This window comes from Oncorhynchus tshawytscha, linkage group LG20 (genome assembly GCF_018296145.1).
Source record: "Oncorhynchus tshawytscha isolate Ot180627B linkage group LG20, Otsh_v2.0, whole genome shotgun sequence".
NCBI lineage: Eukaryota > Metazoa > Chordata > Actinopteri > Salmoniformes > Salmonidae > Oncorhynchus > Oncorhynchus tshawytscha.
In genome coordinates this window covers 36,889,220-36,915,021 of record NC_056448.1, presented here as the reverse complement: position 1 = coordinate 36,915,021, position 25,802 = coordinate 36,889,220, and the positions used below count along the sequence as shown (strand labels likewise).

The following is a 25,802-nucleotide window of genomic DNA, read 5'->3' as shown; positions in this document are numbered from 1 at the left end:
GTCCGTGTCGCCAGTGACCTCAAAGTATTTGGACAGTGAAACATTTTTTTGGTTTGTTTTGGCTCTGTCAACTAAAACACTTTGGATTTGAAATGATACAATGACTATGAGGTTAAAGTACAGACTGTCAGCTTAAATTTGAGGGTATTATCATCCATATAGGTTTAAATGAATGGTAAATAATGTATTGGGTTATTTTGGAGTCACTTTTATTGTAAATCAGAATAGAGTGTTTAGAAACATGAATATTTTTTATTTACAATAAAAGTGACTAATGCATTATCTACCATTTAATTAATATTGGGCACAAAATCTGAAACACAACCAAAACAAACAGCAAATGCAGCCAACAAATTTGTGAAGTCACAAGCTTGATGTAGTCATTGCGTGCTATGAATATGGGACCAAATACATAACTTTTTACTACTTTAATACACATTAGTGAATTTGTCCCAATGCTTTTCGTGTAACGCCCGTAAGAAGAAGTGGACCAAGTTGCAGCGCAGTACATGTTCATGATTCTTTATTTAATCTGAACACAAAACAACAAAAGAACAACAACCGTCACGGTCTGAAGGCTACACAGAGCTAACAAAAACAACATCCCACAACCTAAGGTGACAAAACAGCCTGCCTAAGTATGATTCCCAATCAGAGACAACGATAGACAGCTGTCCCTGATTGAGAACCATACCTGGCCAAAACATAGAAACACAAAACCTAGAAATAAAGAACATAGAATGCCCACCCAAATCACACCCAGACCAAACCAAATAGAGACATAAAAAGGCTCTCTAAGGTCAGAGTGTGACATTTGGTCCCCTAAAATGGGGGGACTATGTCCAAAAAGTGCTGTAATTTCTAAACAGTTCACCTGATATGGATGAAAACACCCTCAAATTAAAGCTGGAGTACAGCCCCATAAACTAAATAAATGTAATTGTTCCAATACTTTTGGAGCTCACTGTACATGCATGTGTGCATATACACTGAGTGTACAAAACATTAAGAACACCTGCTCTTTTCATGTCATAGACTGAATCCAGGTAAAAAACTATGGTCCCTTATTGAAGTATCTTGTTAAATCCACTTCAATCAGTAGATGAAGGGTAGGAGACAGGTTAAAGAAGGATTTTAAGCCTTGAGACAATTGATATATGGATTGAGGGTGAATGGACAAGACAAAAGTTGTTAAGTGCCTTTGAACGGGTAATGATATTAGGTCAAATTTATTTCAATCAATCAAATGTATTTATGAAGCCCTTCTTACATCGGCTGATGTCACAAAGTGCTGTACAGAAACCCAGCCTAAAACCCCAAACAGCAAGCAATGCAGGTGTAGAGGCATGGTGGCTAGGGAAAACTCCCTAGAAAGGCCAGAACCTAGGAAGAAACCTAGAGAGGAACCAGGTTATGAGGGTTGGCCAGTCCTCTTCTGGCTGTGCCGGTTGGAGATTATAACAGAACATGGCTAAGCTGTTCAAATGTTCATAGATGACCAGCAGGGTCAAATAATAATAATCATAGTGGTTGTCGAGGGTGCAGCAGGTCAGCGCGTCAGGAGTAAATGTCAGTTCATAGCTGATCATTCTGAGTATCTCTACCGCTCCTGCTGTCTCTAGAGAGTTGAAAACAGCAGGTCTGGGACAGGTAGCGCATCCGGTGAACAGGTTAGAGTTCCATAGCCGCAGGCAGAACAGTTGAAACTGGAGCAGCAGCACGGACAGGTGGACTGGGAACAGCAAGGAGTCATCGTGCCAGGTAGTCCTGAGGCATGGTCCTAGGGCTCAGGTCCTCCAAGAGAGAGAAAGAAAGAAAGCGTATTAGAGCGAGCATACTTAAATTCACACAGGACACCCGATAAGACAGGAGAAATACTCCAGATATAACAGACTGACCCTAGTCCACCGACACATAAACTACTGCAGCATAAATACTGGAGGTTGAGACAGGAGGGGTCGGGAGACACTGTGGCCCCTGTCCGACGATACCACCTGACAGGGCCAAACAGGCAGGATATAACCCCACCCACTTTGACAAAGCACAGCCCCCATACCACTAGAGGGATATCTTCAACCACCAACTTACCATCCTGAGACAAGGCAGAGTATAGCCCACACAGATCTCCGCCATGGCACAACCCAAGGGGGGGCACCAACCCGGACAGGAATATCACGTCAATGACTCAACCCACTCAGGTGACGCACCCCTCCTAGGGACGGCATGGAAGAGCACCAGTAAGCCAGTGACTCATCCGCTGTAATAGGGTTAGAGGCAGAGAATCCCAGTGGAGAGAGGGGAACCGGCCAAGCAGAGACAGCAAGGGCGGTTCGTTGCTCCAGAGCCTTTCCGTTCACCTTCACACTGCTGGGCTAGACTACACTCAATCATAGGACCTACTGAAGAGATGAGTCTTCAATAAAGACTTAAAGGTTGAGACCGTGTCTGCGTCTTTCACATGGGTAGGCAGACCATTCCATAAAAATGGAGCTCTATAGGAGAAAGCCCTGCCTCCAGCTGTTTGCTTAGAAATTCTAGGGACAGTAAGGAGGCCTGCGTCTTGTGACCGTAGCGTACATGTAGGTATGTACGGCAGGACCAAATTGGAAAGATGGGTAGGAGCAAGCCCATTTAATACTTTGTAGGTTAGCAGTAAAAACTTGAAATCAGCCCTTTCCTTAACAGGAAGCCAGTGTAGAGAGGCTAGCACTGGAGTAATATGATCACATTTTTTGGTTCTAGTCAAGATTCTAGCAGCCATGTTTATTTAGTGCTTTATACGGGTAGCCGGAAAGTAGAGCATTACAGTAGTCTAACCTAGAAGTGACAAAAGCATGGATTCATTTTTCTGCATCATTTTTGCACAGAAAGTTTCTGATTTTTGCAATGTTACGTAGATGGAAAAAAGCTGTCCTTGAAACAGTCTTGATATGTTCGTCAAAAGAGAGATCAGGGTCCAGAGTAATGCCGAGGTCCTTCAGTTTTATTTGAGACGACTGTACAACCATCAAGATTAATTGTCAGATTCAACAGAAGATCTTTTTGTTTCTTGGGACCTAGAACAAGCATCTCTGTTTTGACGAGTTTAAAAGTAGAGAATTTGCAGCTTCCTTATGTCTGAAACTCTTACAGGGAAGGCAATTTTGGGGCTTCACCATGTTTCATCGAAATGTACAGCTGTGTGTCATCCGCATAGCAGTGAAAGTTAACATTATGTCAGAGGACAAACCATCCACAAAGACAAACTGATATCTTTCCGACAGATAAGATCTAAACCAGGCCAGAACTTGTCCGTGTAGACCAATTTGGGTTTCCAATCTCTCCAAAAGAATGTGGCCATCGATGGTATCAAAAGCAGCACTAAGGTCTAGGAGCATGAGGACAGATGCAGACCCTCAGACTGACACTATTAAAAGGTCATTTAACCTTCACAAGTGCAGTCTCGGTGCTATGATGGGGTCTAAAACCAGACTAAAGCGTTTCGTATACATTGTTTGTCTTCAGGAAGGCAGTGAGTTGCTGCACAACAGCCTTTTCTAACCTTTTTGTAGACGAATGGGAGATTCAATATAGGCTGATAGTTTTTTATATTTTCTGCGTCAAGGTTTGGCTTTTTCAAGAGAGGCTTTATTACATCCACTTTTAATGAGTTTGGTACACATCCGGTGGATAGAGAGACGTTTATTATGTTCAACATAGGAGGGCCAAGCACAGGAAGCAGCTCTTAAAGTAGTTTAGTTGGAATAGGGTCCAGTATGCAGCTTGAAGGTTTAGAGGCCAATTATTTTCATCAATGTGTCAAGAGATATAGTACTAAAACACTTGAGTGTCTCTCTTGATCCTAGGTCCTAGCAGAGATGTGCAGACTCAGGACAACTGAGCTTTGGAGGAATACGCAGATTTAAAGAGTTGTCCGTAATTTGCTTTCTAATGATCACGATCTTTTCCTCAGAGAAGTTCATGAATTTATCACTGCTGAAGTGAAAGCCATCCTCTATTGGGGAATGCTGCTTTTTAGTTAGCTTTACGACAGTATCAAAAATACATTTTGGATTGTTCTTATTTTCCTCAATTAAGTTGGAAAAATAGGATGATCGAGCAGCAGTGAGGGCTCTTCGATACTGCACGGTATTGTCTTTCCAAGCTAGTCGGAAGACTTCCAGTTTGGTGTGGCGCCATTGCCGTTCCAATTTTCTGGAAGCTTGCTTCAGAGCTCGGCTATTTTCTGTGTACCAGGGAGCTAATTTCTTATGACAAATGTTTTTTTGTTTTTAGCAGTGCGACTACATCTAGGGTATTACGCAAGGTTAAATTGAGTTGCTCAGTTAGGTGGTTAACTGATTTTTGTCCTCTGACGTCCTTGGGTAGACAGAGGGTGTCTGGAAGGGCAACTTGGAATCTTTGGGTTGTCCGAGAATTTATATCACGACTTTTGATGATCCTTGGTGGGGGTCTGAGCAGATTATTTGTTGTGATTGCAAAGGTAATAAAATGGTGGTCCGATAGTCTACTACAAGGTCCAATAAGAACTCAGTGAGGAACGCGGCAGCGTAGCCTAGTGGTTAGAGCGTTGGACTAGTAACCAAAAGGTTGCAAGTTCAAATCCCCGAGCTGACAGATCTGTTGTTCTGCCCCTGAACAAGGCACTGTTCCTAGGCTGTCATTGAAAATAAGAATTTGTTCTTAACTGACCTGCCTAGTTAAATAAAGGTAAAATAAACGCTGAATATGGCCCAGGAGGCCTGTAAACAGTAGCTATAAAAAGGTGATTGAGTAGGCTGCATACATTTCATGACTCGAAGCTCAAAAGACGAAAACTGCTTTTTGGGGGGAATTGAAATTTGCTAGCAACACCTCTGTGTTAGCATCACCTTTTGCGGGATGAGCGGGGGATATGGTCACTAGTGTAAGTAGGAGGTGAGGCCTCATTTAACACAGTAAATTCATCAGGCTTAAGCCATGTTTTAGTCAGGCCAATCACATTAAGATTATGATCAGTGATTAGTTAATTGACTATAACTGCCTTGGAAGTGAGGGATCTAACATTAAGTAGCCTTATCTTGAGATGTGAGGTATCACAATACCTCCTCCTGCACAGATGGGCACTAAACACAATTAGCCCTCCTACCCCAGTTTACCTTGCCTAAATCTGTCCGTCCCATATCTGATTTGAGATGTGCAAGAGATTAGTCTCTTCAACTAATCTTGGTGGGGGGTGCGCAACTCAATATTTGGAATGTGTCTTTAATGTTTTGTACCCTCAGTGTATATGGGTGTTCATGTGGTCTCTCCCGTCTTCTCCTATAGGCGGAGCAGGAGCTGCGTGTGGCTCAGACAGAGTTTGACAGACAGGCCGAGGTCACCCGGCTGCTACTGGAGGGCATCAGCAGTACACACGTGAGTCCAGAGACATCACACACACACTAGTCACGGAAAGCCCAGACCTAGGGAAACAGCACTAGGTCTGGGGAGGATGCTGGATCAGGGCTAGAGATCAGGGGTAACTCTACTCCATTAAAGCAGTCAAACAAACAAAAAAGCAGGTTCTAACCAGTTCTCACAACCTATGTTTCTAAGATGGGTGAGTGATTAGATCTTTAGAGCCTAAACAGATGGGAGAAGTATTCAGCCAATTTTGCTCCAGCAAATATAAACTGTAACGTTGCGGTTTAGTAACAATCATTGTGTGTGAAACCAGGGTTTTGGAAGTACAACTTGTTTCTTGTCTTTCACCCTGTCCCCCCTTTCCCTGATAGGTCAACCACCTGCGCTGCCTGCATGAGTTTGTGGAGGCCCAGGCTACATACTATGCCCAGTGTCACCAGTACATGCAGGAGTTGCAGAAAGAACTGAGCAGGTGAGCACTTTACGACGGAGGTATAGTTGGATGAATCATAACCCTTATGAGTGGGTTGAAGTGGCTTTGTTTACATACATGGGAAAATTCTTCAACATTTCCCTTTTTTCTCTCTGCTGACAGTGCTAACAGCGATACGTAAGTAACTAGTGTTGTTGTTGATGATAGTGTTGTTTGTAGTGTTGCGTTTGTGTTTTAAGAGTGATTTGTGCGTATTTGTAAATACAGTGCCTTCAGAAAGTATTCACACCCCTTGATTTTTTTTTCTACAAATTTGTTGTGCAACAGCCTTAATTTAAAATAGATTCCTTTTTTAAAAATTAGTATTTTTATATTTTTTTTTATGCGTCACTGGCCTACATACAATACCCCCATAATGTCAAAGTGGAATTATATTTTTCAAAATTTTTCCAAATTAATTAAAAATGAAAAGTTGAAATGTCTTTAGTCTAAGTATTCAACCCCTTTGTTATAGCGAGCGTAAATAAGTTCAGCAGTAAAAATGTCACATAATAAATTGCATGGACACACTCTGTGTGCAATAACAGTGTTTAATATGATTTTGACTTCCTCATCTCTGTACACCACACATACAATTGTCTGGAAGGTCCCCAAGTCCAGCAGTGAATTTCAAACACAGACTTAGCCACAAAGATCAGGGAGGTTTTCCAAAGCCTCGCAATGAAGGGCACCTTTTGGTAGATGGGGGGAAAAATACAAAAATAAACAGACATTGAATATCTCTTTGAACATGGTGAAGTTATTAATTACACTTTGGCTGGTGTATCAACACATCCAGTCACTACCAAGATTTTTATTTATTTATTTCACCTTTATTTAACCAGGTAGGCAAGTTGAGAACAAGTTCTCATTTACAATTGCGACCTGGCCAAAATAAAGGAAAGCAGTTCCACACATACAACAACACAGAGTTACACATGGAGTAAAACAAACATACAGTCAATAATACAGTATAAACAAGTCTATATACGATGTGAGCAAATGAGGTGAGATAAGGGAGGTAAAGGCAAAAAAAAGACCATGGTGGCGAAGTAAATACAATATAGCAAGTAAAACACTTGAATGGTAGATTTGCAGTGGAAGAATGTGCAAAGTAGAGAGAAATAATGGGGTGCAAAGGAGCAAAATAAATAAATACAGTAGGGGGAGAGGTAGTTTGGGCTAAATTATAGATGGGTTATGTACAGGTGCAGGGATCTGTGAGCTGCTCTGACAGCTGGTGCTTAAAGCTAGTGAGGGAGATAAGTGTTTCCAGTTTCAGAGATTTTTGTCCGATAGACCAATTCAGATAGCAGCCGATAAGACAGCTAACGATTAGCGGGCCGCAGATGGGCGTTCAGGTAACGTCGCGACGGAGGGGCCAGTTGGATAACTCCCTCGGGCAGTTAACCTCGGTAGTCCAGTCGTGAAGGCCCAGTGGGGCTCTGCATGGGCAGTAAAACGGGTCTGGATAGGTGATTGTAGCCCAGGAGTGGCTGATGGACCTCTTCAGCTGGCTAGTTCCGGAATAATTTATGTTTGCTCCGGGATCGACGTAAGCCAATAGTCACACGGATAGCAGCTAGCTAGCTGCGAGATCCAGGTGTAAATGTCCAGAGCTTGGGGTTGAAATCCAGGGATATGGAGAGAAAAATAGGTCCGGTATGTTCTGGTCTGAGTCGCGTTGTACAAAACTGGCGATAGCTTTTCGAGCTAAAGGATAGCTGATGACCACAAACCGTGGTTAGCTTAATACTAACGTTAGCCAGTAAACTTGGCTAGCTTCTGGCTAGAAAAAGATACAGCCGTCTTTCCTATCTCCGTTGCCGGAGAGGAAGGAAACTGCTCAGGAATTTACCCATGAGGACAATGGTGACTTTAAAACAGTTAGTGTTCAATGGCTGTGATAGGAGAAAACTGAGGATGGCTCAACACCATTGTAGTTACTCCACAATACTAACCTAATTAACAGAGGTAAAAGAAGGAAGCCTATTCAGAATAAAAATATTCCAAAACATGCATCCTGTTTGCAACAAGGCACAAAAGTAATAATGCAAAAAATGTGGCAAATCAATTAACTTTTTGTCCTGAATACAAAGTGTTATGTTTCGGGCAAATCCAATACAACACTTTACTAAGTACCAGTGGCGGTCGGTGCCGTTTAAGATGAGGGAGAACGATCATTTTTTTAATGAGCACGGCCTTATTTATATTACAGCATATTGAATCATGGTCATTCATATTCCATTCACCCAGGTCAATGTAACATCTATAGGTTTAGGCTACTACCTGTAAAAATTGGCGCCGGGAAGAAATGGCAGCAGTTTTATGGGCGCCTAACCAATTGTGCTATTTGGTGTATTTTTTTTGCGTTATTTCTAACTTATTTTGTACAAAATGTTTCTGCCACCGTATCTTATGGCAAAAAAGAGCTTATGGATATCAGGACAGCGATCACTCACCTCGGATTAGACAAAGATTTTTCCTTCAACAAGCAGGACACACAGAATGTACTTCAAACACCCGACAAGGCCAACATCCCTGTCATTGGCAAGAGTTAGAGACGCAGATACAGAGGACACAGAGTGGGGTGCCTCGTAAGGATCCGCAGACGGCTAGTGGGAAAGCTGCCGTTACCGTCATTATTACTTGGACAATAAATTAGACGAGGTACAATCACGAATATCCTACCAACGCGACATCAGAAACTGTAACATCTTATGTTTAATGGAATCGTGACTGAATGATGACATGAATATTCAGCTAGTGGGATATACGCTGCACCGGCAAGATGGAACAGCACACTCCAGTAAGACGAGGGGGGCGGTCTGTGCATATTTGTGAACAACAGCTGGTGCACGAAAAGTAGTAGACCACACTATTTGCCAAGAGTTTTCATCTGTACTTTTCATGGCTGTTTATTTACCACCACAGACGGATGCTGGCACTAAGACCGCACTCGGCTGTATATGGAAATAAGCAAACAGGAACCCACTTACCCAGAGGCGGCGCTCCTAGTGGCCGGGGATTTTTAAATCAGTTTTAGCTAACCTTCTATCAACATGTTAAATGCGCAACCAGAGGGAAAAACTTTCTTGATCACCAGTAATCCACACAAAGAGACGCATACAAAGCTCTCCCTCGCCCTCCATTTGGTCAATCTGACCACAATTACATCCTCCTGATTCCTGCTTACAAGCAAAAGTTAAAGCAGTAAGCACCAGTGACTCGGTCTATAAAAAAAAAGTGGTCAGATGAAGCAGAAGCTAAACCACAGGACTGTTTTGCTAGCACAGACTGGAACATGTTCTGGGATTCTTCCCATGGCATTGAGGAGTACACCACATCAGTCACTGGCTTTATCAATAAGTGCATCGAGGACGTCGTCCCCACAGTGACTGTACATACATACCCCAACCAGAAACCATGGATTACAGGCAACATTCGCACTGAGCTAAAGGGTAGAGCTGCTCCTTTCAAGGTGCGGGACTCTAACCCGGAAGCTAATACGAAATCCTGCTATGCCCTCTGACAAACCATCAAACAGGCAAAGCGACAATACCAGGCTATGATTGAATCGTACTACATCGGCTCTGACGCTCGTCGGATGTGGCAGGGCTTGCAAACTATTACAGACTACAAAGGGAAGCACAGCGTGAGTTGCCCAGTGACACGAGCCTACCAGAGGAGCTAAATCACTTTTATGCTTGCTTCGAGGCAAGTAACACTGAAACATGCATGAGAGCATCAGCTGTTCTGGATGACTGTGGGATCAGGTAATACCAACATGTTTCAAGCAGACCACCATAGTCCCTGTGCCCAAGAACACTAAGGTAACCTGCCTAAATCACTACCGACCCATAGCACTCATGTTTGTAGCCATGAAGTGCCACTCCAATTTGCATACTGCCCAAACAGATCCACAGATGATGCAATCTCTATTGCACTCCACGCTGCCCTTTCCCACCTGGACAAAAATAACACCTACGTGAGAATGCTATTCATTGACTACAGCTCAGCGTTCAACACCATAGTACCATCAAAGCTCATCACTAAGCTAAGGATCCTGGGACTAAACACCTCCCTTTGCAACTGGATCCTGAACTTCCTGACAGACCGCCCCCAGGTGGTAAGGGTAGGTTGCAACACACATCCTCCACGCAGATCGACAACACTGGAGCCACTCAGGGGTGCGTGCTCAGTCCCCTCCTGTACTCCTTCTTCACCCACGACTGCATGGCCAGGCACGACTCCAACACCATCATTAAGTTTGCAGACGAGACAGCATGTAGGGAGATCCTAGACCTGGCTGGGTGGTGCCAGAATAACAACCTATCCCTCAACGTAATCAAGACAAAGGAGATGATTGTGGAATACAGGAAAAGGAGGACTGAGCACGCCCCCATTCTCATCTACGGGGCTGCAGTGGAGCAGGTTGATGTCCACATCACCAACAAACTAGAATGGTCCAAACACACCAAGACAGTCGTGAATAGTGCACGACAAAGCCTGTTTCCCCCTCAGGAAACTAAAATGGGTCCTCAGATCCTCAAATGGTTCTACAGCTGCAACATCGAGAGCATCTGGTTGCATCACCGCCTGGAATGGCAACTGCTCGGCCTCCGACTGCAAGGCACTACAGAGGGTAGTGAGTACGGCCCAGTACATCACTGGGGCTAAGTTGCCTGCCATCCAGGACCTCTACACCAGGCGGTGTCAGAGGAAGGCCCTAGCCATCCCAGTCATAGACTTTTCTCTCTACTACCGCATGGCAAGTGGTACCGGAGCTCCAAGTCTAGGACCAAAAGGCTTCTCAACAGCTTTTACCCCCAAGCCATAAGACTCCTGAACAGGTAATCAAGTGTTTACCTGGACTATTTGCATTGTCCTGCCCCCCATCCCCTCTTTTACGCTGCTGCTACTCAGTTTATCATATAGGCATAGTCACTTTAACCATACCTACATGTACATACTACGTCAATTAGCCTGACTAACCGGTGCCCCCACACTTTGGCTACCCGGATTATCTGCATTGTGTCCCGCCACCCGCCAAGCCCTCTTTTACGCTACTGCTACTCTGTTTATCATATATGCATAGTCACTTTAACCATACCTACATGTACATACTACCTCAAATAGGCCGACTAACCAGTGCCTGTATATAGCCTTGCTACTGTTATAGCCTCGCTACTGTTATTTTTCACTGTCTTTTTACTATTGTTTTTATTTCTCGACTTATCTATTGTTCACCTAATACCTTTTTTTTACTTAAAAATTGAACTGTTGGTTAGGGCCTGTGAGTAAGCATTTCACTGTATGGTCTACGTCGTATTCGGCGCACGTGAAAATAAACTTTTGATTTGATATACATGATACAAAAATGTTCCCTAAACCCATCATGAGGTTGCTGAAACCTAGCCTATAAATGAAAGTTTACAACGTACATGCACAAGTCGAGAGACATTTTTGTAATCAAGGTGACAGACATTGACACATTCAATACCGCCTTGCACAATATTGCCTGCATCTAGCTGATCTAGGGTGTAATCATTAGTCCAACAGTTGCAAACGAGAGTTTCTATTGGACACATTCAGTTATGTTTGCTTCCATTTTAGAAAGGTTTTTCAACAGAATCGGGGGAGTGAATACACCCCTGATCACACGCAAACACTGTTCACTTTCATAGCAGCCATATACAAACAGCATGATCCCTTTGATCATTGGATAATTCCTACTCGCATCTACGTGTGGACTTCAGTGCACAACACATAAGCTGTCTGTGGCCAAACTTTCATATCATAATGGCTAACTGCTACACACAGCCTACATCGTTGCAATATTAGCTAAGGTTAAGTCAACATAGCTACTAGAACTAACGTGTTAGTAAACCTGTTACAAACCTGTCATGCAAGTACAGTGTATAGTTAGCAAGCAGTTCAGCATTTACGCTGGCGGGCCCCGGTGGCAATAAATTAATCAAATCAAATCAAATCAAATTTATTTATATAGCCCTTCGTACATCAGCTGATATCTCAAAGTGCTGTACAGAAACCCAGCCTAAAACCCCAAACAGCAAGCAATGCAGGTGTAGAATCTGCTAACCATGTGTATGTGACAAATAAATTTGATTTGATTTAGAAGCACGGTGGCTAGGAAAAACTCCCTAGAAAGGCCAAAACCTAGGAAGAAACCTAGAGAGGAACCAGGCTATGTGGGGTGGCCAGCCCTCTTCTGGCTGTGCCGGGTGGAGATTATAACAGAACATGGCCAAGATGTTCAAATGTTCATAAATGACCAGCATGGTCGAATAATAATAAGGCAGAACAGTTGAAACTGGAGCAGCAGCACAGTCAGGTGGAAGTTGAAACTGGAGCAGCAGCATGGCCAGGTGGACTGGGGACAGCAAGGAGATTAATAAAACCAAAAGGTTACCTTGACTTGGAAGAGTTCCAGTGGTGAATAATCATAGCCAGCTAGGCAACATAACATGACCTTCATTACAAATCAGTGCGTTTTAATCAATTATTTGGTGACGTGAATATATTTAGCAGTTTTATCTAAGATGCATAATTTCTTTTAATGTTTCTTTAAATGTTATGAAATTCACTGAGGAGGAGCCTCCACTCCTGAGTACCACTCTCCTTATTTTCAAGCATAGTGGTGGCTGCATCATGTAATGGGTATGCTTGTAATCATTAAGGACTTGGGAGTTTGTCAGGTTAAAAAATACATTGAATGGAGCTAAGCACAGGCAAAATGCTAGAGGAAAACCTGGATCAGTCTGCTTTCCACCAGACACTGGGAGATGAATTGACCTTTCAGTAGGCCAATGATCTAAAACACAAGGACAAATCTACACTGGAGTTTCTTACTAAGAAGATAGTGAATGTTCCTGAGTAGCTGAGTTACAATTTTGACTTAAATCCACTTGAAAATCTATGGCAATACCTGAAAATGGTTGTCTAGCAACAATCTACAACCAATTTGACAAAGCTTGAATAATTTGTTTAAGAATAATGACAAATGTTGCACAATCCAGGTTTGGAAAGCTCTTAGAGATTTACCCAGAAAGACTCACAGCTGTAATCGCTGCCAAAGGTGCTTCTACAAAGTATTTACACAGGGGGGTGAATATTTACGTAAATGAGATATTTCTGTATTTCATTTTCAAAACATTTGCAAAGATTTCAACAACAAAAAAATGTTACTTTGCAATTATGGGGTATTGTGTATAGATGGGTAAACAAACAATCCTTCATCCAATTCCAATTCAGACTGTAAGACAACAAATTGTGGAATAAGTGAAGGGGTATGAATACTTTCTGGAGGTATTGTACATTCTAAATATGTACTTGCTTGGGAAATATTATTCCTTTATCACCTTAGCATCCTAATTTATTACTGATGACCCCCTCTTCTTCCCCTCTCCCGTAACCTGACCCCAGGTACCCAAACTCTTTTGCCTCGAACGCCAACCCCTCCACCTCTGCCACATGCCCCTCCCCCGTCTCCTCTGCCACCCTGCCAGGGGTCTCACCCCCATGCCTGGCCTCCACCTCCACCCCTGGCATCGCTCGGGAGCCTTCTGGCCCGCTGAAAATCCAGGATGTGCAGCAGCCTTCCACAGGCCACCGCAAGGCCAAGGTCCTGTATGACTACGACGCCCACGACACTAGTGAGCTCTCCTTACTGGCCGACGAGGTAGGAGCAGCCATGGTTCACCACATCTGCTATGGGGAACCATTTGGAACATGCTGTATTATGTAAAAAATATCAATTCCGTGCCACAAAATACAAACATTGCAATCTTTTATCTACAAAATGCCAATTGGTAATGGCATGTTACAAACTACATCCCATAATCTGGGACATTTAAACAAGTTAGCCTCTGTCTCTCTCTTAGGGCTGACCCATTTAGTTGGCGGGGCGATTATTTGTTCGATAGTCTGTTGGTCGAACGACATTTCTTTAGTCGAGCAGTAGCAAAAAAACTAAAGTTTCTGATTCGCGCCTGTCTGAGTCGACTAATCCATTGTGGAGGTCTTGGGGATGGCACAGTCCATCACTCTAAGATGTGCAACTGAAATTGTATATGGTTATAAACTCTTCATGGACTTCACCAGATTGGCCAGTTCTTGCTGTGAGATGTTACCCCACTCTTCTACCAAGGCACCTTCAAGTTCCCAGACATTTCTGGGGGGAATGGCCCTAGCCCTCACCCTCCGGTCCAGCAGGTCCCAGATGTGCTCAATAGGATTGCGATCCGGGCTCTTCGCTGGCCACGGCAGAACACTGACATTCCTGTCTTGCAGGAAATCACGCACAGAACGAGCAGTATGGCTGGTGGCATTGTCATGCTGGAGGGTCATGTCAGGATGAGCCTGCAGGAAGGGTACCACATGAGGGAGGAGGATGTCTTCCCTGTAACGTACAGCGTTGAGATTGCCTGCAATGACAACAAGTTCAGTCCGATGATACTTTGACACACCGCCCCAGACCATGACGGACCCTCCACCTCCAAATCGATCCCACTCCAGAGTACAGACCTCGGTGTAATGCTCATTCCTTCGACGATAAACGCGAATCCGACCATCACCCCTGGTGAGACAAAGCCGCAACTCATCAGTGAAGAGCACTTTTTACCAGTCCTGTCTGGTCCAGTGACGGTGGGTTTGTGCCCATAGGCAACGTTGTTCAAATCAAATCAAATTTATTTATATAGCCCTTCGTACATCAGCTGAAATCTCAAAGTGCTGTACAGAAACCCAGCCTAAAACCCCAAACAGCAAGCAATGCAGGTGTAGAAGCACGATGGCTAGGAAAAGCTCCCTAGAAAGGCCAAAACCTAGGAAGAAACCTAGAGAGGAACCAGGCTATGTGGGGTGGCTAGTCCTCTTCTGGCTGTGCCGGGTGGAGATTATAACAGAACATGGCCAAGATGTTCAAATGTTCATAAATGACCAGCATGGTCAAATAATAATAACAATCACAGGCAGAACAGTTGAAACTGGAGCAGCAGCACGGCCAGGTGAACTGGGGACAGCAAGGAGTCATCATGTCAGGTAGAGGACCGAGGGCTCAGGTCCTCCGAGAGAGAGAAAGAGAGAAAGAGAGAATTAGAGAGAGCATACTTAAATTCACACAGGACACTGGATAGGACAGGAGTACTCCAGATATAACAGACTGACCCTAGCCCCCTGACACATAAACTACTGCAGCATAAATACTGGAGGCTGAGACAGGAGTGGTGAGGCAACACTGTGGCCCCATCCATTGACACCCCCGGACAGGGCCAAACAGGAAGGATATAACCCCACCCACTTTGCCAAAGCATGGCCCAGACAGGAAAATCACATCAGTGACTCAACCCACTCAAGTGACACACCCCTCCTTGGGACGGTATGAAAGAGCCCTAGTAAGCCAGTGACTCAGCACCTGTAATAGGGTTAGAGGCAGAGAATCCCAGTGGAAAGAGGGGAACCGGCCACGCAAGAGCGGTTCGTTGCTCCAGAGCCTTTCCGTTCACCTTCACACTCCTGGGCCAGACTACACTCAATCATATGACCCACTGAAGAGATGAGTCTTCAGTAAAGACTTAAAAGTTGAGACCGAGTTTGCGTCTCTCACATGGGTAGGCAGACCATTCCATAAAAATGGAGCTCTATAGGAGAAAGCCCTGCCTCCAGCTGTTTGCTTAGAAATTCTAGGTACAATTAGGAGGCCTGCGTCTTGTGACCGTGTACGTGTAGGTATGTACGGCAGGACCAAATCAGAGAGATAGGTAGGAGCAAGCCCATGTAATGCTTTGTAGGTTAGCAGTAAAACCTTGAAATCAGCCCTTGCCTTGACAGGAAGCCAGTGTCGTGAGGCTAGCACTGGAGTAATATGATCAATTTTTTGGTTCTAGTCAGGATTCTAGCAGTTGTTGCCAGTGATGTCTGGTGAGGACCTGCCTTACAACAAGGCCTACAAGCCCTCAGTCCAGCCTCTCTCAGCCTATTGCGAACAGTCTGAGCACTGATGGAGTGATTGTGCATTCCTGGTGTAACTCAGGCAGTTGTTGTTGCCATCCTGTACCTGTCCTGCAGGTGTGATGTTCGGATTTACCGATCCTGTGCAGGTGTTGTTACACGTAGTTTGCCACTGCGAGGACGATCAGCTGTCCGTCCTGTCTCCCTGTAGCGCTGTTTTAGGCGTCTCACTGTACAGACATTGCAATTTATTGCCTTGGGCACATTTGCAGTCCTCATGTCTCCTTGCAGCATGCCTAAGGCATGTTCACGCAGATGAGGAGGGACCCTGGGCATCTTTCTTTTGGTGTTTTTCAGAGTCATTAGAAAGGCCTCTTTAGTGTCCTAAGTTTTCATAACTGTGACCTTAATTGCCTACCGTCTGTAAGCTGTTAGTGTCTTAACGACCATTCCACAGCTGCATGTTCATTAATTGTTTATGGTTCATTGAACAAGCATGGGAAACAGTGTTTAAACCCTTTACAATGAAGATCTGTGAAGTTATTTGGATTTTTATGAATTATCTTTGAAAGGCAGGGTCCTGAAAAAGGAACGTTTATTTTTTGGCTGAGTTTATTACATTGTGCAATACTAATAAAAATGATTTTATTTTATAACTAATGTGCTTTCTCGCGTGTTGGATAGTGGTTGCTGTCCGTGGATCTGAAATACATCAGTGCGCTGTTGAATTGGCACCTTTTCCTAGACTACGTTGCTATGTGCATAATAGTGAAGTTAACCAGCATATTGGTGTTAAGAACAATGCAGTGGAGGCAGCAGCAGAATGAGGAGATGAGAAAACTGCCATTGCTTTAATGTCTAAGAAAGGTGAGGAGAAAGGAAACTCCAATTTTAATTAGGTCTATAATCAATAGCTTAACTTTATAAATCATTCATATACAGTACTGTGCAAAAGTTTTAGGCAGGTGTGAAAAAATGCTGTAAAGTAGGAATGCTTTCAAAAATTAGACATGTTAATTGATCATATTTAAAAATTAACTAAATGCAAAGTGAGTTCTTGATGACTTTCGCTGTATGTTTGGGGTCGTTGTCATGCTGCAGAATAAATTTGAGGCCACTCAGATGCCTCCCTGATGGCATTGCATGATGAATAAGTATCTGCCTGTACTTCTCAGCATTGAGGAGACCATTAATTCTGACTAAATCCCCAACTCCATTTGCAGAAATGCAGCCCCAAACTTTCAAGGAACCTCCACCATTCACTGTTGAACCTCCACCATGCTTCACTGTTGAACCTCCACCATGCTTCACTGTTGCCCGCAGACACTCATTTGTGTACCGCTCTCCAGCCCTTCGGTGAACAAACTGCCTTCTGCTACAGCCAAATAATTCAATTTTGACTCATTAGTCCAGAGCACCTGCTTCCATTTTTCTGCACCCCAGTTCCTGTGTTTTTGTGCATAGTTGAGTCGCTTGGCCTCGTTGACATATAGGAGGTATGGCTTTTTGGCCGCGAGTCTTCCATTAAGGCCACTACTGACCAGACTTCTCCGGACAGTAGATGGATATACCAGGGTCCCACTGTTTTCTGCCAATTCTGAGCTGATGGCACTGCTGGACATCTTCCGATTGAAAAGGCAAGTGAGCATGATGTCTTTCATCTGCTGCAGTAAGTTTCCTTGGCCGACCACTGTGCCTACGGTCACAAATGTTAACTGTTTCTTTGGGATTCTTCAAAAGAGCTTGGAGTGCACATCAGGAAATCCCTGTCTGCCTTGAAATTTCTGCCTGGGAGAGACCTTGCTGATACAGTATAACGACCTTGTGTCTTGTTGCTGTGCTCAGTCTTGCCATGGTGTATGACTTTTGACAGTTTACTGTCTTCATCAACCTCACCTTGCTTGCTGAGTCTGGCTGTTCCTCATCTAGTATTTCATCACATACATTCATATTTCATATATTTACACACACATACATGGAGCTCTGCATGTTCTGTCTTTTATACAAATGTCTAAATCAGCTCTAACATACCAGCCCCTAAATGCATAACAATGACTTAATATTCAAAAATACAGCCAATACACAAGACATACTATACCAGAGCAGTATTACGGTTCATAGCTATAAACAAATGGTCCCATATAGGACATGTGATCTCAGTCCCAGATTTGAAGTGTTCAAGTGTTGTGTCAATGTCAAGAGTTTGACGTCTCAAAATGTTAGAGTACGACATCTGACAATCCGAGGTACACGTGATTCAAAGATGGAGCTCTGTGTGTGTGTTTCACTCAGCTTCCTCCAGGAGCAGATAGAGTTTATTGATAGGTCTCTGTAAGATGTTGGTCTTGGTCTTATCCATGACGCTCCGGACAAGACCTTTGGCCCCTGGCAAAACTTCCACCACATGCCCCATCAGCCAAGAGTTCCTTGGGACCATGTCATCCACAATGAGAACAAGTTTCTCTTAGTTTTGTTCCACTTGTTCCGCTCCTGCATAAGTGGAAGATGCTCCCTTATCCATCTCTTCCAGAAGAGGTCAGTGATATATTGTACTTGTTTCCATCTCCTCAGTAAGTATAAGTGTCCTTTCTGGAATAGTCCTTGTGGCAGGACTGGCTTTGCATTCAGATGAAGCAGATGGTTCGGAGTCAGGAGTTCTAGATCATTAGGGTCATTTGTTACAGTTGTGATTGGTCTGTCGTTCATGATCGCCTCAACTTCACACAAGGCTGTCTGCAAAGCCTCATCATCCAGTACTTGCTTTTTAAGGACTAGTGGATATTTTTTTTGAATAGAGGATATTTTTCACCAGTCGGATCAACCTCTCCCATACTCCCCCATGGTGGGCTACAGAGGGAGGGTTGAATGAACATTTCATTCAGTAATGCATTTTGAATATTGTTGTGATCCAGCTCTTTCAACACTTCTCCTAGCTCTCTGTTGATGTTCTGCGGTGGTCGCTGCAGCAGGGCATGACTGGCCCAGCATGCATTTCTAGTCTACTTCTGTGCTGCTCTAGCCCCTTGTTCCCGCACACTGACTCGGTACCAGTGCCCCCTGTATATAGCCTAGTTATTCTTATTGTGTTACTTTTATTATTACTTTTTATTTTAGCCTACTTGGTAAATATTTTCTTCTTCTTGAACTGCAATGTTGGTTAAGGGCTTGTAAGTAAGCATTTCACGGTAAAGTCTACACTTGTTGTATTCGGTGCATGTCACAAATAAAATTGGATTTGATTTGTCATGGAGTTTCGCTAAATATTTTCATATAGAAACTGATAAAACACACAGGTGCAAAATCAAGGTAACTTACAAAGATGAGGACCAAGGGCAAGAGAGGGTTTGCAGTGTGGAATCATTGTGGAATCTCAAAAGACCAGAGCATGATGGTGTACTAGGTGCATATGCTAACAGAAAGGAACAAGGTTGGTAGCTAGCTAAGTATCATTGTAGCAAAGTATTTATAACCTTTAAATTAGATATTTTTGTTAGATGTTCTTTAGGCCTACCTATATATAAAGAAAACAATGTCATCCTATTATTAGAATAATTGAAAAGGCCATCATAATTAATGTTTTGTGGAGCTCCTATGACAATTAATTGAAATGTATTATCATGCTGATTTAGGCCTAAATTAAACGTAGGCTACATGTCTGGTTAGGCCAAATCCGTGACTTGTCTAGACTTATTTTGGCGCTAATTTAAGGTAAGCTAATAAAGCTTTAATTTGTATTTTATAGAGAAGGAGAAGCAGCAGCAAAGAACTTTGCAGAAGAAAGATGCATTCCAAGATTACATTTCTGCACACAAAGCCCCAGCGCTGTTGCGGGAGAGTCAATTGGTCAATTGGATGAGGCTTTCTTTAAAATGGTTTACTTGGACTATGAGCCCCTAACTAAGGGAGAATGGGAAGGGAAGCGGTACTTTGCAAGTGCAGCTCAACCAGGCTACACACCACCTTGCTATAGTATGTTCCGAGACACCCCTATGCCCTGTAAGAAATGGAAGCCAAGCTGAAAGACCTATTGCAACTAGGTGGAGGTTTCGTTGTATCCACTGACATTTGGACTAGCAGAAGGGGACACAGTTTCCTGGGGGTTGTCGCTAGTTTCATTGACGGAAAATATAAAGGCCACATGGTTTTGTTGAGCTGTGAGCACATACAAGGACACCACACAGCAGAAGCCATTTACCAAAAATAAGTGTCCTGAGGAACTGGAACGTCCAACGACAAGTGATACGAGTGGTGACTGACAGTGCAGTGAGCGATGAGTGGGACTTCCAACAGCTGAACTCCACTCACATACTCTGCAGCAGGGAGGAGAGAGAGAGAGACAACAGGTGCTAGATACACAGTCACTCGCTGTCATTTGTTTTTAACACAGCGCAGCAAGGCTGAGCCCGGGCTGGCACAGTCAAGTCAATTGTGGTTGGATTCCCTCTAGTCATTTGTTTGTTGATTATTTTATCAAACGGTGCGCTTAAAGCATCAGACAAGCTCAGTGCATATAGTTGATTTGATTAAAACACATAGGATGTGTTTATATATGGAAAAATACAAAAGTGTCTGCACTACAGAGAGTAAAACTGTCCCAGACCCCCAAAAATTCTGGGTCGACCAAGAGTCATCTGTTCGATTGGTCGACCCAGATTTTTTGGGGGTCTGGGACAGTCTTACTCTCTGTAGTGCAGTGGTTTTCAACCGGTGTGCCTTGAGAATCTCTCAGGTGTGTCACGAAACTTTTCCTAATCTTGATGAAAAAAAATACACTCACTTATAAACATGACCTGTGGAATGCTCATGGAGGTTTGATTTGAGAGCACTAGTGCCGCTCAGATGATAGAGTTGAAGTCGGATGTTTGCATACACCTTAGCCAAATACATTTAAACTCAATTTTTCACAATTCCTGACATTTAATCCTAGTAAAAATTCCCTGTCTTAGGTCAGTTAGGATCACCACTTTATTTTAAGAATGTGAAATGTCAGAATAATAGCAGAGATTGATTTATTTCAGCTTGCATTTCATTCATCACATTCCCAGTGGGTCAGAAGTTTACATACACTCAATTAGTATTTGGTAGCATTGCCTTTAAATTGTTTAACTTGGGTCAAATGTGTTGGGTAGCCTTCCACAAGCTTCCCACAATAAGTTGGGTGAATTTTGGCCCATTCCTCCTGACAGAGCTGGTGTAACGGAGTCAGGTTTGTAGGACTCCTTGCTCACACATGCTTTTTCAGTTCTGCCCACACATTTTCTATGGGATTGAGGTCAGGGCTTTGTCATGGCCAGTCCAGTACCTTGACTTTGTTGTCCTTAAGCCATTTTGCCACAACTTTGGAAGTATGCTAGGGGTCATTGTCCATTTGGAAGACCCATTTGCGACCAAGCTTTAACTTCCTGACAGATGTCTTGAGATGTGGCTTCAATATATCCACGTAATTTTCCTCCCTCATGAAGCCATCTATTTTGTGAAGTGCACCAGTCCCTCCTGCAGCAAAGCACCCCCACAACATGATGCTGCCACCCCTGTGCTTCACAGTTGGGATGGTGTTCTTCGGCTTGCAAGCCTCCCCTTTTTCCTCCAAACATAACAATGGTCATTATGTCCAAACAGTTCTATTTTTGTTTCATCAGACCAGAGGACATTTCTCCAAAAAGTACGATCTTTGTCCCCATGTGCAGTTGCAAACCGTAGTCTCGCTTTTTTATGGCGGTTTTGGAGCAGTGGCTTCTTCCTTGCTGAGTGGCCTTTCAGGTTATGTCGATATAGGACTCGTTTTACTGAGGATATAGATACTTTTGTACCTGTTTCCTTCCGCATCTTCACAAGGTCCTTTGCTGTTTTTCTGCGATTGATTTGCACTTTTCGCACCAAAGTACGTTCATCTCTAGGAGACCGAATGCGTCTCCTTCTTGAGTGTTATGGTGTTTATACTAGCGTACTATTGTTTGTACAGATGAACGTGGTACCTTCAGGTGTTTGGAAATTTCTCTCAATGATGAACGAGAACTGTGGAGGTCTACAATTTTTTTTCTGATGTCTTGGCTGAATTATTTTGATTTTCCCATGATGTTGAGCAAAGATGCACTGAGTTTGAAGGTAGGCCTTGAAATACATCCACAGGTACACCTCCAATTGACTCAAATGATGTCAATTAGCCTATCAGAAGCTTCTAAAGCCATGATATGATTTTCTGGAATTTTCCAAGCTGTTAATTAAAGGCACAGTCAACTTAGTGTAAGTAAACTTCTGACCCACTGGAATTGTGATACAGTGAATTGTAAGTGAAATAATTTGTCTGTAAACAATTGTTGGAAAAATGACTTGTGTCATGCACAAAGTAGATGTCCTGACCGACTTGCCAAAACTGTAGTTTGTTAACAAGAAATTTTTGGAGTGTATGTAAACTTCTGACTTCAACTGTACATTGGCACATGGTCACAGTGCATCTGTATCGTTCAGTGCACTCAGACTGTTGTTAAACCCTAGGGTATGGCAAAGTGGGGTGTGTAGAAATATTGGCACTAGTTATATCTCACTGTTGAAGCTCAATGTAAACAAACACAATGCCAAGAGTGCAAAGCTGTCATCAAGGCAAAGGGTGGCTACTTTGAAGAATCTCAAATATAAAATATATTTTGATTTAACAATTTTTTTTAGTTACTACATGATTCCATATGTGTTATTTCATAGTTTTGATCTACCGGTACTCACTATTATTCTACAATGTAGAAAATAGTACAAATAAAGAAAAACCCAGGAATGAGTGTGTCCACACTTTTGACTGGTACTCTATACCCATTGATTCTTGAAGAATTTCACTTATCGATGCCTAATGAGCCTGCTCATCAGAACCTAAAATATAAGCTTGTTTTACTATTTTGTAAACAAACACTATAGCCTTTAAATCCTAGTTAAAACTATAATTGTTATATCATGGATGGTCTGTCCTTGTATCTATAGCTCTGTCCATGAGTTTGGGAGTGGTTACATTTCTCCAGCCCCATCCCTCAGCTGTTTACCAAATCAGTGGTGGGGTGTTCACTTTGTTATTGTTCGAACTGCTGATTGCCCTTTTAATGGAAATTGAATTGTTTCAGAAAACAAATGAATGTGATTTAAATTCTATAAGAACATATGAAAACCCTGAACTCGTTACAGCCCTGTCGATCTCTGTAGCATATGATATCTAAGGAGTTGTGTGTTGGTGAGTGATTTGTTGTAAGTGTGTACACATGAGGCCTTGCCCAGGCCTGAGGGTTATACAACAAAGCAGGTTCACACAGTGGCCTAAGGCACTGCATCACTGTGCCACCAGAGATTCTGGGTTCGAGCCCAGGCTCTGTCGCAGCCGGCTGCGACCGGGAGGCCCATGGGGTGGTGCACAATTGGCCCAGCATTGTTAGGGAGGGTTTGGCTGGTAGGGATATCCTTGTCTCATCGTGCACTATTGACTCCTGTGGTGGGCCGGGCGCAGTGCACGCTGACCAGGTCGCCAGGTGTACGGTGTTTCCTCCGACACATTGGTGTGGCTGGCTTCCGGGTTGTATTTCGGAGGACGCATGGCTCTCGACCTTCGCCTCTCCCGAGTCCGTATGGGAGTTGCAGCGATGAGACAAGACTGTAACTACTACCAATTGGGGAGAAAAAGGGGTAAAAATATATATATATATATATATTTTAAATAAATAAATAAAGGTCTAAACGGGTGTTTTTGGTTTGTGAGTCAATTAGACCATGCCATTTTCAAGCTTATCAAGCTAAGTAATAAAAAAGTTATTTCAGAATATTTAGGCAAGTTAGCTGGCTAACTACTTGATTCTACTTTGTAGTATTACCCCTCTGATGTGATGCCCGCTCTGTTTCAGCTCATCACTGTCTACACAGTGCCAGGCATGGACCCAGACTGGCTTGTGGGAGAGCGGGGCAACCAGAAGGGCAAGGTGCCCGTCACCTACCTGGAGTTGCTGAGCTAGATGAACCCACGTAGGGACACACACACGTACACACACGTCCTCAAACGCACGCTCACACACACACACGCACACATGCCTCTACTCTATGGTCTCATGGCACAGGAGGTTGGTGGCACCTTAACTGACGAGGACGGGCTTGTGGTAATGGCTGGAGTGGAATAAGTAGAATGGTATCAAACATGGAAAGATGCCATTCCATTTACTCCATTCCAACCATTTTTATGAGCCGTCTTCCCCTCAGCAGCCTCTGCTGTCTCATGGTGCGCAACACACTTACTTTGGTCTCTGGCCAATTCAAACGCATATGCAAAAGGATTCAAAAGCTAAATGAGTGGATATATAGCGCATCAGAAGGGGAACAGTCGTAAAAATAGTGAATAGTCTATATTCTAGCTCTATAGTTGCTCTTTTCCCACTAGCTATTTGGAATCCATTCACCTTGCACGCTCTATCTGGGTATATAGTGTATATAATAGACTGGGTTTGAACTCTCAATATATAGAGGAAAGGTCCTTCTTGTTTTATTTCATTTTTCAACCAAGCTAATTTAGTCATAGTTAGTCACCATTACTTTGACATTTCAAAGCCACGGGGGGAAAAAGTAAAACCGCCTGTAAAATCCCCCAGCTGTAGGGCTGTAATGCAAACATCATCCAGAGTGACGCAAATATTTATCTCTCCAAGGTGTTATTAGCCATTGGCTATCACAACATAAAAAATGAATCTTGAAAGAGACTGCTATACAGTATGCTAACAGAAGGTGACTCATATTGGCTGAGTCATAAACAGGTGATGAAAGATGAGAGGAATAGTTGAATTTCAGTTCTTATGTTTTCTGACTGGTTGCATTCTGTTTATGTACGTACTGTATTTACGTGGCTTTTTATTTCTTAGGTATCACTGTTTTTTTTTTTTACGAGTGTTCCCCCATCTTGCCCTATTTGTGAGGAAAAGGACAAAACCATGGTAACTTTATTAAACTAACAAAGGTTTATGTAAATCAAAGTATTGAGTTGCTCAATCAGTGGGTTGATCCGTTGTTGATGTTTGCGTGTCATTGTTGCTTTTGTTTATTCACTCTGGTTGCTGATGTTTGCCGAGTTTCGGGTGTGTTTTACTAGCTATCAGGTCTTAATGTTTGTCTTTTTGAATTTGTAGATGTTTTGAAATGGGTGTAGTTGTATGTAATAAGTTCAGACCTGTGGTTTCCTTTCCTCCCTGATCTCCCTTTACCCCTGTGTGGGTCGCCATCTCTCCCTGAACCCCTCAACATTTCCTCCTGTCAGTGTTACCAATATGCTGTTGTATGATTATTGTATGAATGGAACTTGAAGAAAATTAACAGCTTGTTTAAACTGATAAAAAATAAGCACTGGATAATCTGACACATTAAAACAAAACAACTTTTCATTTATAACATTGTACAACTGAATAAAATGTTACATTTCAACATTGTTTTTTTTTGTGATGATGCAGTTCCACTCCTCTCATATTTTGTGTTTATTGGATAGATGTAGGAACGAGTGTACTGAAATAGCAGTGGACCAGAGTCAAACCCATGTTGCAGCGGAGGCAGGGGCTTAGACCGCTAGACCAACCTAGGTCACATGTAATGTTTTTGAAAGACAGAGTGGGATGATCTGTGACTCACTGGAACCTTTCTCGGTTTGAGGAATTAATGCAGCCACAGAGTTACACACAGACAGCGTAATACATAGGGATAGACTGATGTGGTTTTCTGAAGGCACTCTGTGCAGCTACCTCGCCAAATGTGGATTGTAGCTTTAGGACAACATCATTTAAAGCTTCCCTTATTTGGCCTTACGATAAGACCCTAGGCCAGGATTCAATCTGATCGTGTTTTGTCTGATGTGCACCTTTTTAAAGGCAATGTAATCACATTCGTGGAGACTGTGTTCACGGTAAATGCTGTATATATCGTCTCAATCAGAAATTAGCTTTAAATATCATATAAAACTGATCTACCACTG

At 43.1% G+C, this 25,802-nt stretch overlaps 1 protein-coding gene across 19 annotated transcripts in view; it reads left to right on the top strand.

The window, feature by feature from the left end:
- Window positions 1-25,261, top strand: part of sh3glb2b (SH3-domain GRB2-like endophilin B2b) — a 47,885-nt gene extending 22,624 nt beyond the window's left edge. For 14 of the 19 annotated variants that reach the window (XM_024381718.2, XM_042302608.1, XM_024381712.2 and 11 more), the window contains 5 exons: window positions 5,308-5,397; window positions 5,757-5,857; window positions 5,981-5,995; window positions 13,304-13,559; window positions 23,704-25,261. In XM_024381718.2, coding sequence (XP_024237486.1) covers window positions 5,308-5,397; window positions 5,757-5,857; window positions 5,981-5,995; window positions 13,304-13,559; window positions 23,704-23,811 — 570 coding nt within the window. In that variant the 3' untranslated portion in view covers window positions 23,812-25,261. The remainder of the gene's footprint in view (window positions 1-5,307; window positions 5,398-5,756; window positions 5,858-5,980; window positions 5,996-13,303; window positions 13,560-23,703) is intronic. The other 5 variants (XM_024381721.2, XM_024381715.2, XM_024381719.2 and 2 more) reach the window with 2 other exon arrangements.
- Window positions 25,262-25,802: the final 541 nt, after the last annotated feature.